The following is a 12,664-nucleotide window of genomic DNA, read 5'->3' as shown; positions in this document are numbered from 1 at the left end:
AGATCTTACAGTGAAATGCTGAATACAACAGGTGTAGTAGACCTTACAGTGAAATGCTGAATACAACAGGTGTAGTAGATCTTACAGTGAAATGCTGAATACAACAGGTGTAGTAGACCTTACAGTGAAATGCTGAATACAACAGGTAGATCTTACAGTGAAATGCTGAATACAACAGGTGTAGTAGACCTTACAGTGAAATGCTGAATACAACAGGTGTAGTAGACCTTACAGTGAAATGCTGAATACAACAGGTGTAGTAGACCTTACAGTGAAATGCTGAATACAACAGGTGTAGTAGACCTTACAGTGAAATGCTGAATACAACAGGTAGATCTTACAGTGAAATGCTGAATACAACAGGTAGATCTTACAGTGAAATGCTGAATACAACAGGTGTAGTAGACCTTACAGTGAAATGCTGAATACAACAGGTGTAGTAGACCTTACAGTGAAATGCCGAATACAACAGGTAGATCTTACAGTGAAATGCTGAATACAACAGGTAGATCTTACAGTGAAATGCTGAATACAACAGGTAGATCTTACAGTGAAATGCTGAATACAACAGGTAGATCTTACAGTGAAATGCTGAATACAACAGGTAGATCTTACAGTGAAATGCTGAATACAACAGGTAGATCTTACAGTGAAATGCTGAATACAACAGGTAGATCTTACAGTGAAATGGCGAATACAACAGGTAGATCTTACAGTGAAATGCTGAATACAACAGGTGTAGTAGATCTTACAGTGAAATGCCGAATACAACAGGTAGATCTTACAGTGAAATGCCGAATACAACAGGTAGATCTTACAGTGAAATGCTGAATACAACAGGTGTAGTAGACCTTACAGTGAAATGCCGAATACAACAGGTAGATCTTACAGTGAAATGCTGAATACAACAGGTGTAGTAGACCTTACAGTGAAATGCTGAATACAACAGGTGTAGTAGACCTTACAGTGAAATGCTGAATACAACAGGTGTAGTAGACCTTACAGTGAAATGCCGAATACAACAGGTAGATCTTACAGTGAAATGCTGAATACAACAGGTGTAGTAGACCTTACAGTGAAATGCTGAATACAACAGGTGTAGTAGACCTTACAGTGAAATGCTGAATACAACAGGTAGATCTTACAGTGAAATGCTGAATACAACAGGTAGATCTTACAGTAAAATGCTGAATACAACAGGTAGATCTTACAGTGAAATGCTGAATACAACAGGTAGATCTTACAGTAAAATGCTGAATACAACAGGTAGATCTTACAGTGAAATGCTGAATACAACAGGTAGATCTTACAGTGAAATGCTGAATACAACAGGTAGATCTTACAGTGAAATGCTGAATACAACAGGTAGATCTTACAGTGAAATGCTGAATACAACAGGTAGATCTTACCGTGAAATGCCGAATACAACAGGTAGATCTTACAGTGAAATGCTGAATACAACAGGTAGATCTTACAGTGAAATGGCGAATACAACAGGTAGATCTTACAGTGAAATGCTGAATACAACAGGTAGATCTTACCGTGAAATGCTGAATACAACAGGTAGATCTTACAGTGAAATGCCGAATACAACAGGTAGATCTTACAGTGAAATGCCGAATACAACAGGTAGATCTTACAGTGAAATGCTGAATACAACAGGTAGATCTTACAGTGAAATGCCGAATTCAACAGGTAGATCTTACAGTGAAATGCTGAATACAACAGGTAGATCTTACAGTGAAATGCCGAATACAACAGGTAGATCTTACAGTGAAATGCTGAATACAACAGGTAGATCTTACTGTAAAATGCTGAATACAACAGGTAGATCTTACAGTGAAATGCTGAATACAACAGGTAGATCTTACAGTGAAATGCTGAATACAACAGGTAGATCTTACAGTGAAATGCTGAATACAACAGGTAGATCTTACAGTGAAATGCTGAATACAACAGGTGTAGTAGACCTTACAGTGAAATGCTGAATACAACAGGTGTAGTAGATCTTACAGTGAAATGCTGAATACAACAGGTAGATCTTACAGTGAAATGCTGAATACAACAGGTGTAGTAGACCTTACAGTGAAATGCTGAATACAACAGGTGTAGTAGATCTTACAGTGAAATGCTGAATACAACAGGTAGATCTTACAGTGAAATGCTGAATACAACAGGTGTAGTAGATCTTACAGTGAAATGCTGAATACAACAGGTAGATCTTACAGTGAAATGCTGAATACAACAGGTAGATCTTACAGTGAAATGCTGAATACAACAGGTAGATCTTACAGTGAAATGCTGAATACAACAGGTAGATCTTACAGTGAAATGCTGAATACAACAGGTAGATCTTACAGTGAAATGCTGAATACAACAGGTAGATCTTACAGTGAAATGCTGAATACAACAGGTAGATCTTACAGTGAAATGCTGAATACAACAGGTAGATCTTACAGTGAAATGCTGAATACAACAGGTAGATCTTACAGTGAAATGCTGAATACAACAGGTGTAGTAGACCTTACAGTGAAATGCTGAATACAACAGGTAGATCTTACAGTGAAATGCTGAATACAACAGGTAGATCTTACAGTGAAATGCTGAATACAACAGGTAGATCTTACAGTGAAATGCTGAATACAACAGGTAGATCTTACAGTGAAATGCTGAATACAACAGGTGTAGTAGACCTTACAGTGAAATGCTGAATACAACAGGTGTAGTAGATCTTACAGTGAAATGCTGAATACAACAGGTGTAGTAGACCTTACAGTGAAATGCTGAATACAACAGGTAGATCTTACAGTGAAATGCTGAATACAACAGGTGTAGTAGACCTTACAGTGAAATGCCGAATACAACAGGTAGATCTTACAGTGAAATGCTGAATACAACAGGTGTAGTAGACCTTACAGTGAAATGCTGAATACAACAGGTGTAGTAGACCTTACAGTGAAATGCTGAATACAACAGGTGTAGTAGACCTTACAGTGAAATGCCGAATACAACAGGTAGATCTTACAGTGAAATGCTGAATACAACAGGTGTAGTAGACCTTACAGTGAAATGCTGAATACAACAGGTGTAGTAGACCTTACAGTGAAATGCCGAATACAACAGGTAGATCTTACAGTGAAATGCTGAATACAACAGGTAGATCTTACAGTGAAATGCTGAATACAACAGGTAGATCTTACAGTGAAATGCTGAATACAACAGGTAGATCTTACAGTGAAATGCTGAATACAACAGGTAGATCTTACAGTGAAATGCTGAATACAACAGGTAGATCTTACAGTGAAATGCTGAATACAACAGGTAGATCTTACAGTGAAATGGCGAATACAACAGGTAGATCTTACAGTGAAATGCTGAATACAACAGGTGTAGTAGATCTTACAGTGAAATGCCGAATACAACAGGTAGATCTTACAGTGAAATGCCGAATACAACAGGTAGATCTTACAGTGAAATGCTGAATACAACAGGTGTAGTAGACCTTACAGTGAAATGCCGAATACAACAGGTAGATCTTACAGTGAAATGCTGAATACAACAGGTGTAGTAGACCTTACAGTGAAATGCTGAATACAACAGGTGTAGTAGACCTTACAGTGAAATGCTGAATACAACAGGTGTAGTAGACCTTACAGTGAAATGCCGAATACAACAGGTAGATCTTACAGTGAAATGCTGAATACAACAGGTGTAGTAGACCTTACAGTGAAATGCTGAATACAACAGGTGTAGTAGACCTTACAGTGAAATGCTGAATACAACAGGTGTAGTAGACCTTACAGTGAAATGCCGAATACAACAGGTGTAGTAGACCTTACAGTGAAATTCTTACTTACAGGCTAGGAATACTACATGATTCCATATGTGTTATTTCATTGTGTTGATGTCTTCACTGTTGTTCTACAATGTAGAAAATAGTAAAAAATAAAGAAAAACCCTGGAATGAGTAGTTGTGTCCACACTTCTGACTGGTACCTCTAGGTCAGTGCAGGAAAACTCTCGACCAACTGGGAATGATTTGAAATACTTTTCACCCGTGTTCCTGCGATTACTAAAACTTACTGTTTACTTGCTCCCCAGTCGAAACCGTTCGTGCATACTGTACATTTTGTGATGTTTTTGTTCATTTTGGTGTCTACCCCCTTCGTCAGAGATTGGTCAACAATAGGGATTTTTCAATTATGTGTTTGTTGTCATTCAACGACAGACAACTAGTTTTCATACATATGTTTTTTCACTTGAGAAATACTGCGTCAAACATTTAGATGTAAAATTGCTTCCTCTGCAAAGACTTCCTCTGCAAAAAATGACAGATGTCTGGAGTATTCTTAGATTCATTCTGACTATTTTTGAGGAAGTGTACTGGCTATGTTGTTGCTACGGCAGCTCAAGAGGGACAAACATTAATATTGATGCTTTTTTCTGGGTTTTTTTCTTCAAACAAATGCATTGTAAAGGAGAACCTGAGCACAGACTTTCACTCCACCCAGCCGAGTTCTGCTCGGGGCAAAGCCAACCTGGTACGGCCTTTACTCCACGATGACAGATTCTGGAGCACTTTCAGTGATAGGTAAAACCAAAACATGGGGCCTATCTGTTTCAATGTGAACTCAGAGCTCATCAGTTTTCCAGGGTGACAAGAAGGCAATAGTCAAGATGAAATGACTATTTTCTAAGTACAGAACATCTCTCGGCCATTAGGTTCCTTTTATCTCCTAATCTAATGTGAAACTAACTCTTTGCTCTCTCTCCCCCTGTCCCCTCTCCCTCCCCCTCCTCCTCCCCTCTCTCTCACACTCTTCCCGCCCCTCTCTCCCTCCCTCTCTTTCTTTCTATCTCTCTCCCCATCTCTGTCTCTCTTTCCCTCTACTCCTCTACATCTCTCTGTTTTACTGTTATTCTCTAAATATGTTTTCTCTCTCCTCTCTCTTCTCTCCATCCCCCTCTCTCTCCCTCCCCCTCTCTCTTTTCTCTTCCTCTCCCTCCTCCTCTCTCCCTTTCCCTCTGTCTCTTCTCTCTCCCTTTCCTTCCCCCTCTGTCTATTCTCTCTCCCCTCTCTCTCTTCTCTCTCCCTCCCCTCTCTCTTCTCTCTCCCCTCTCTCTCTTCTCTCTCTCTCCCTCCCCTCTCTCTCTCTTCTCTATCCCTCCCCCTCTCTCTTCTCTCCCTCTCCTGCCCCTTCTCTCTCTCTTCTCTATCCCTCCCCTCTCTCTCTTCTCTCCATCCCTCTCTCTTTTCTATCCCTCCCCTCTCTCTCTTCTCTCCCTCCCTCTCTCTTCTCTCTCCCTCCCCTCTCTCTCTTCTCTCCCTCCCTCTCTCTTCTCTCTCCCTCCCCTCTCTTTTCTCTCTCCTTCCCCTCTCTCTCTTCTCTCCCTCCCTCTCTCTTCTCTATCCCTCCCCTCTCTCTCTTCTCTCCCTCACCTCTCTCTCTTCTCTCCCTCGCTCTCCCTTCTCTCTCCCTCCCCTCTCTTCTCCCCCCTCCCCCCTCTCTCCAGGTACATGGCGGTGACACAGTTCTCCCCCACCCACGCCAGAAAGGCCTTTCCGTGTTTTGATGAGCCCATCTACAAGGCCACGTTCCGGGTCAGCCTGAGACACGATGCGTCCTACCTCTCTCTCTCCAACATGCCTGTAGAGGCCTCCATCTCTGATGATGATGGCTGGGTGACCAACCACTTCTCCAGGACTCCTCGTATGTCAACCTACTACCTGGCCTGGGCCGTCTGTAACTTTACCTACAGAGAGGTGACCACTGACAGTGGAGTGGTGGTGAGTTACACTAGTGACCCCCTAACCCTAACCTTAACCTTAACCCTAACCCTAACCTTAACCCTAACCTTAACCCTAACCCTAACCTTAACCTTAACCCTAACCTCAACCTAACCTTAACCCTGGGCCGTCTGTAACTTTACCTACAGAGAGGTAACCACTGACAGTGGAATGGTGGTGAGTTACACTAGTGACCCCCTAACCCTAACCTTAACCTTAGCCTAACCCTAACCCTAACCTTAACCTTAGCCTAACCCTAACCCTAACCCTAACCCTAACCTTAGCCTAACCCTAACCTTAACCCTGGGTAGTCTGTAACTACACATCCAACAGTGGAGTGGTGGGGAGTTACAGTCTTACTGACTGACTGAATCCTGTTCATCCTCGTTGGGATGTGAGGCCACAACAGGCTCTCTAACGTCCAACAGAGGAGTGGTGTAGAGTTACAGTCTTACTGACTGACTGAATCCTGTTCATCCTCGTTGGGATGTGAGGCCACAACAGGCTCTCTAACGTCCAACAGAGGAGTGGTGTAGAGTTACAGTCTTACTGACTGACTGAATCCTGTTCATCCTCGTTGGGAAGTGAGGCCACAACAGGCTCTCTAACGTCCAACAGTGGAGTGGTGGGGACTTAATGTCAGAAGATAAGATCGACTTTATTGCGCCCAAGAGGAAAACTGTCTTGGAAACAGAGCGTTACTGTTTCCAAAAGAAACACTGTGTCCAGCAGTCAGAGATATACAACATGTTCTCTCCACTAGCTGTATCCTCATTACCTAACCCTACATTAAGATGAAATAACTCACGACAACCTGTCTACTTACCCATCAAGTCTGAGGATATAGCCCACGTTGTCCTTTAGTATGTCTATCTATTGATTAACCTTGATACTGACATGTGGAGTAGACTGCTGCTGTTTCCCACTAATACTGTCATCACTACAGACACCTTCTAAAGAGTTAATACTGTCATCACTATAAAACACCTTCTAAAGAGTTAATACTGTCATCACTACAGACACCTTCTAAAGAGCTAATACTGTCATCACTGCTAACACCTAAAGAGTTAATACTGTCATCACTACAAACACCTTCTAAAGAGTTAATACTGTCATCACTACAGACACCTAAAGAGTTAATACTGTCATCACTACAGACACCTTCTAAAGAGTTAATACTGTCATCACTACAGACACCTTCTAAAGAGTTAATACTGTCATCACTACAAACACCTTCTAAAGAGCTAATACTGTCATCACTGCTAACACCTAAAGAGTTAATACTGTCATCACTATAAAACACCTTCTAAAGAGTTAATACTGTCATCACTACAAACACCTTCTAAAGAGTTAATACTGTCATCACTACAGACACCTTCTAAAGAGTTAATACTGTCATCACTACTAACACCTTCTAAAGAGTTAATACTGTCATCACTACTAACACCTAAAGAGTTAATACTGTCATCACTACAAACACCTTCTAAAGAGTTAATACTGTCATCACTACAAACACCTTCTAAAGAGTTAATACTGTCCTCACTACAAACACCTTCTAAAGAGTTAATACTGTCATCACTACTAACACCTAAAGAGTTAATACTGTCATCACTACTAACACCTTCTAAAGAGTTAATACTGTCATCACTAGAGAGTTAGTACTGTCATCACTACCAACACCTTCTAAAGAGTTAATACTGTCATCACTACTAACACCTTCTAAAGAGTTAATACTGTCATCACTACAAACATCTAAAGAGTTAGTACTGTCATCACTACTAACACCTTCTAAAGAGTTAATACTGTCATCACTACAGACATCTAAAGAGTTAGTACTGTCATCACTACTAACACCTTCTAAAGAGTTAGTACTGTCATCACTACAAACATCTAAAGAGTTAGTACTGTCATCACTACTAACACCTTCTAAAGAGTTAATACTGTCATCACTACTAACACCTTCTAAAGAGTTAATACTGTCATCACTACTGACACCTTCTAAAGAGTTAATACTGTCATCACTACTAACACCTAGAGAGTTAATACTGTCATCACTACTAACACCTTCTAAAGAGTTAATACTGTCATCACTACTAACACCTTCTAAAGAGTTAATACTGTCATCACTACTAACACCTTCTAAAGAGTTAATACTGTCATCACTACACACACCTTCTAAAGAGTTAATAATGTCATCACTACAAACACCTTCTAAAGAGTTAATACTGTCATCACTACAGACACCTTCTAAAGAGTTAATACTGTCATCACTACAGACACCTTCTAAAGAGTTAGTACTGTCATCACTACAGACACCTTCTAAAGAGTTAATACTGTCATCACTACAAACACCTTCTAAAGAGTTAGTACTGTCATCACTACAGACACCTTCTAAAGAGTTAATACTGTCATCACTACTAACACCTTCTAAAGAGTTAATACTGTCATCACTACAGACACCTTCTAAAGAGTTAAGTCATCACTACAGACACCTTCTAAAGAGTTAGTACTGTCATCACCACTAACACCTTCTAAAGAGTTAATACTGTCATCACTACTAACACCTAAAGAGTTAATACTGTCATCACCACTAACACCTTCTAAAGAGTTAATACTGTCATCACTACTAACACCTTCTAAAGAGTTAATACTGTCATCACTACAGACACCTTCTAAAGAGTTAAGTCATCACTACAGACACCTTCTAAAGAGTTAGTACTGTCATCACCACTAACACCTTCTAAAGAGTTTAATACTGTCATCACTACTAACACCTTCTAAAGAGTTAATACTGTCATCACTACTAACACCTTCTAAAGAGCTCCTCATACTACGTGCCAGTTTGAGAGCTGCCATTCAAAACACTTTGCAGTGTCTGAACCATTTGGCAGCTTGTCTGCTTCCAAGAAGAGAGGAGACATCATGCCTGACCTTATTTACAGAACAGCAACAATGCTGATGTCCCAAATGGCTCACTTTGCCCTATGAAGTGCACTACGGCCCATAGAGCTCTGTTCAAAAGTAGTGCCCTATGTTGGGAATAGGGAGCCATTTGGGACGTTGACAACGTTAGCTATTGAAAACAGTATTCAGCCGGTGTCCTCTCCTCTCCTTCAGACAATTATCTTTGTTATCTTGAAAACTTTCCCACCTTCCCTTCCTGTTAACCTTGGGTTCACCCTCCTCCTCCTCGTCCTTCATCATCATCATCATCATGATCTTCGTCATCCCACTTTAATTACTCCCCATTCATTTCCACTGTCATTATCCAAGGGCATTGCCCAATATCTCCATACACACACACACACACACACACACACACACACACACACACACACACACACACACACACACACACACACACACACACACACACACACACAAATACCTCACAACGCCGCCTGTAGTCCTCCTATCCCTCATTACAGGGACACCGCCTTCTCAACAGCACCTTTAATGACCAGCCATATCTGCAGCATTTATTTCCATACAGATCCCCTCCTAACGCTCACCCCTCACACTGCCACTAACCCATCAATCAAATTACCGTGACGACACTGGCCGGGTCTCGACTCATCCATCATCGGAGCGTGGCGTGCGTGCGCAGCGAGGGGAGATGAGGAACAGACTTAGGGCTCGCATATATCCGGGGAGGTGTAGCGAGGAGAAGCGTGTAGCAGACTACTCAGTGTGCGTTGCAGTTGGCATCAATGCTGTGAAGTAGAGTGGGCAGTAGGCCGCACTGAGGGAAAACAGTGGGTTTTAATTTCTCCTTTATTTAACACTGGAACTGGCAAGACGGTCAATCTGACCTTTTTCAATGTCGTCATTTGAAATGACTTCATTTCAATAAAAACCTTGAAACCACCTTTCCCGGACTTTTCCTAAATATGTGTATTTTATTTTACAGCCTAGCAGCACATTGAGATCAATATCGTAAAAGACAAAAAACGTTCGGAGAAATTTGCACCTCAAAAGGGCCATGCTGGTCAAAATGACCGCAGGCATGTTTCACCCACAGTAGGCTTCCGCAAAGACGTTGTTTGTGTTGCTTGCTATTCCTTAGTTCTTTTTCCCGCCTTGTGTTTCCGGCATTGGATGTCGCTTAGCAACTGTTGTTGTTTACTTGCTTTCAAGTGAGCACGAAGGAAATTAGCCTTTGGATTCTAGAATACAGAATCAATAGAATAGAGTTGTAAAATAGAAGTTAGAATTGGAACAGATTATGATAGAACAGAATAGAAACACAATAGAATAGAGTTGTAAAATGGAAGTTAGAATTGGAACAGATTATGATAGAACAGAATAGAAACACAATAGAATACAATAGAAGCATTAAAACAATAGAATAAAACACAACAGATAGGTAGTCTGATCAAAACGAACTGGTGTCTAGCTATGTCAGGAAAGCTGACCGCCCTGCAGGCTTTAGCCACGCTCCAGGATACGGAAGAGTCTGAGGGAGGCATTCAGTCTGATGCAGGGACAACTCATCCGATGTCCCTGACTCTGACAGTGACACAGAGAAGCCCCGACACAACAGACTGCGTCTGGGACACATTCACTTCAAGACGTCTGCGTCTGGGACACATTCACTTCAACAGACTGCGTCTGGGACACATTCACTTCAAGACGTCTGCGTCTGGGACACATTCACTACAACAGACTGCGTCTGGGACACATTCACTTCAACAGACTGCGTCTGGGACACATTCACTTCAACAGACTGCGTCTGGGACACATTCACTTCAACAGACTGCGTCTGGGACACATTCACTTCAACAGACTGCGTCTGGGACACATTCACTTCAACACGTCTGCGTCTGGGACACATTCACTTCAACAGACTGCGTCTGGGACACATTCACTTCAACAGACTGCGTCTGGGACACATTCACTTCAACAGACTGCGTCTGGGACACATTCACTTCAACACGTCTGCGTCTGGGACACATTCACTACAACAGACTGCGTCTGGGACACATTCACTTCAACAGACTGCGTCTGGGACACATTCACTACAACAGACTGCGTCTGGGACACATTCACTTCAACAGACTGCGTCTGGGACACATTCACTTCAACACGTCTGCGTCTGGGACACATTCACTACAACAGACTGCGTCTGGGACACATTCACTACAACAGACTGAGTCTGGGACACATTCACTACAACAGACTGCGTCTGGGACACATTCACTACAACAGACTGCGTCTGGGACACATTCACTACAACAGACTGCGTCTGGGACACATTCACTTCAACAGACTGCGTCTGGGACACATTCACTTCGAGACATCTGCGTCTGGGACACATTCACTTCAAGACGTCTGCGTCTGCTGATGTTCCAGGTAGGACTTGCGTCTTCTTCAGATTTGAAATTTTTTATTTACCCTATAGGACAAAAGATTGCTCAATATCGTTGGTTTGACTTACAGCAAACTAGTTTACAAGAAAAGCGTTGACCAATAGCCTCCAACACATACAGGTGCAATAGAATACAATTAGAAACATTACATCAGAATCGAATACTATTGTTCTTTTATTCGTTTTTATTATTAGCCAAATGTTGTTATTATTATTAAGAGAATATTCTTATTATCATCATTGTTGGCCTGTCACCGCTATTACTATCTATAATTAGCCTAACACTGGCATTAGGCTATTATTGGCTTACCATGGTTGTTGTAGGCTTAATTATTAAATATTATTAGGCTATTATTATCGCTATTATCATTAGCCTATTGTCAATAGCCTTAAATAAAGGTGAAATAAAATAAAATAAATAAATACAAATTAGCCTATTATCATTAGCCTATTGTCATTAGCCTATTGTCATTAGCCTATTGTCATTAGCCTATTGTCATTAGCCTATTGTCATTAGCCTATTATCATTAGCCTATTGTCATTAGCCTATTATCATTAACCTATTATCATTAGCCTATTATCATTAGCCTATTATCATTAGCCTATTGCCGTTATCCTACTGTCATTAGCCTATTATCATTAGCCTATTGTCATTAGCCTATTATCATTAACCTATTATCATTAGCCTATTATCATTAGCCTATTATCATTAGCCTATTGCCGTTATCCTACTGTCATTAGCCTATTATCATTAGCCTATTATCATTAGCCTATTATCATTAGCCTATTGTCGTTATCCTACTGTCATTAGCCTATTATCATTAGCCTATTATCATTAGCCTATTATCATTAGCCTATTGTCGTTATCCTACTGTCATTAGCCTATTATCATTAGCCTATTATCATTAGCCTATTGTTGTTATCCTACTGTCATTAGCCTATTATCATTAGCCTATTGTCGTTATCCTATTGTCATTAGCCTATTATAATTAGCCTATTAGCAGGTCCTCATGTTGTATTGTGTATGCAAGCCAATTGTGATGTTACTCAATATTGTAATTGTTGTGTGCATGAAGAGAAGATTAGCCCTGATTCACATCTATATTTTATGAAATATAATAAACTAATCAGGCTATTATCATTGTCAGCAGCGCCGAATCCACAACCATTGCCATCTTCGCCTGTGCCATCCACAACATCACCCAGACTGCCAACACCTGTAGGCCTACCAGGTGGGCAATTCTCTCCAAAAATACCTTTTCAAATTATTTTTTTAAGAAATAGGCTAACTAAGCTTAAATTACATATATTTTTGTTATTAATCCTGCAGTGCCAAATCCACCACTACCTGAGAGACAGGAATTGGGAAAGGACGGAACAGTCTGGAAGCTTGTGCAGCCAGGTGAACATGTAGGGAGACGACAAGGACAGAATGTCATGACTGAAGCTGCAGGACTCACACCACACGCCAAGCGCAATATTGAAGATTCGCTCACTGACTTCCTGTG

The 12,664-nt window shown here is 41.0% G+C and overlaps 1 protein-coding gene across 2 annotated transcripts in view; it reads left to right on the top strand.

Annotated features, from left to right (window-relative positions):
• The window catches only part of LOC110512778 (thyrotropin-releasing hormone-degrading ectoenzyme), a 406,337-nt gene that overhangs the window by 34,350 nt on the left and 359,323 nt on the right, over positions 1 to 12,664 (top strand). For both annotated transcript variants that reach the window (XR_005036243.1, XM_036945426.1), the window contains exon 2: positions 5,515 to 5,788. Coding sequence is in view for 1 of the 2 variants with exons in the window: in XM_036945426.1 (XP_036801321.1) it covers positions 5,515 to 5,788 (274 nt within the window). In the remaining variant the exon portion in view is untranslated. The remainder of the gene's footprint in view (positions 1 to 5,514; positions 5,789 to 12,664) is intronic.

The sequence above is a fragment of the Oncorhynchus mykiss genome, chromosome 15, assembly GCF_013265735.2.
Source record: "Oncorhynchus mykiss isolate Arlee chromosome 15, USDA_OmykA_1.1, whole genome shotgun sequence".
NCBI lineage: Eukaryota > Metazoa > Chordata > Actinopteri > Salmoniformes > Salmonidae > Oncorhynchus > Oncorhynchus mykiss.
This window is presented reverse-complemented; position numbering and strand designations above follow the sequence as displayed.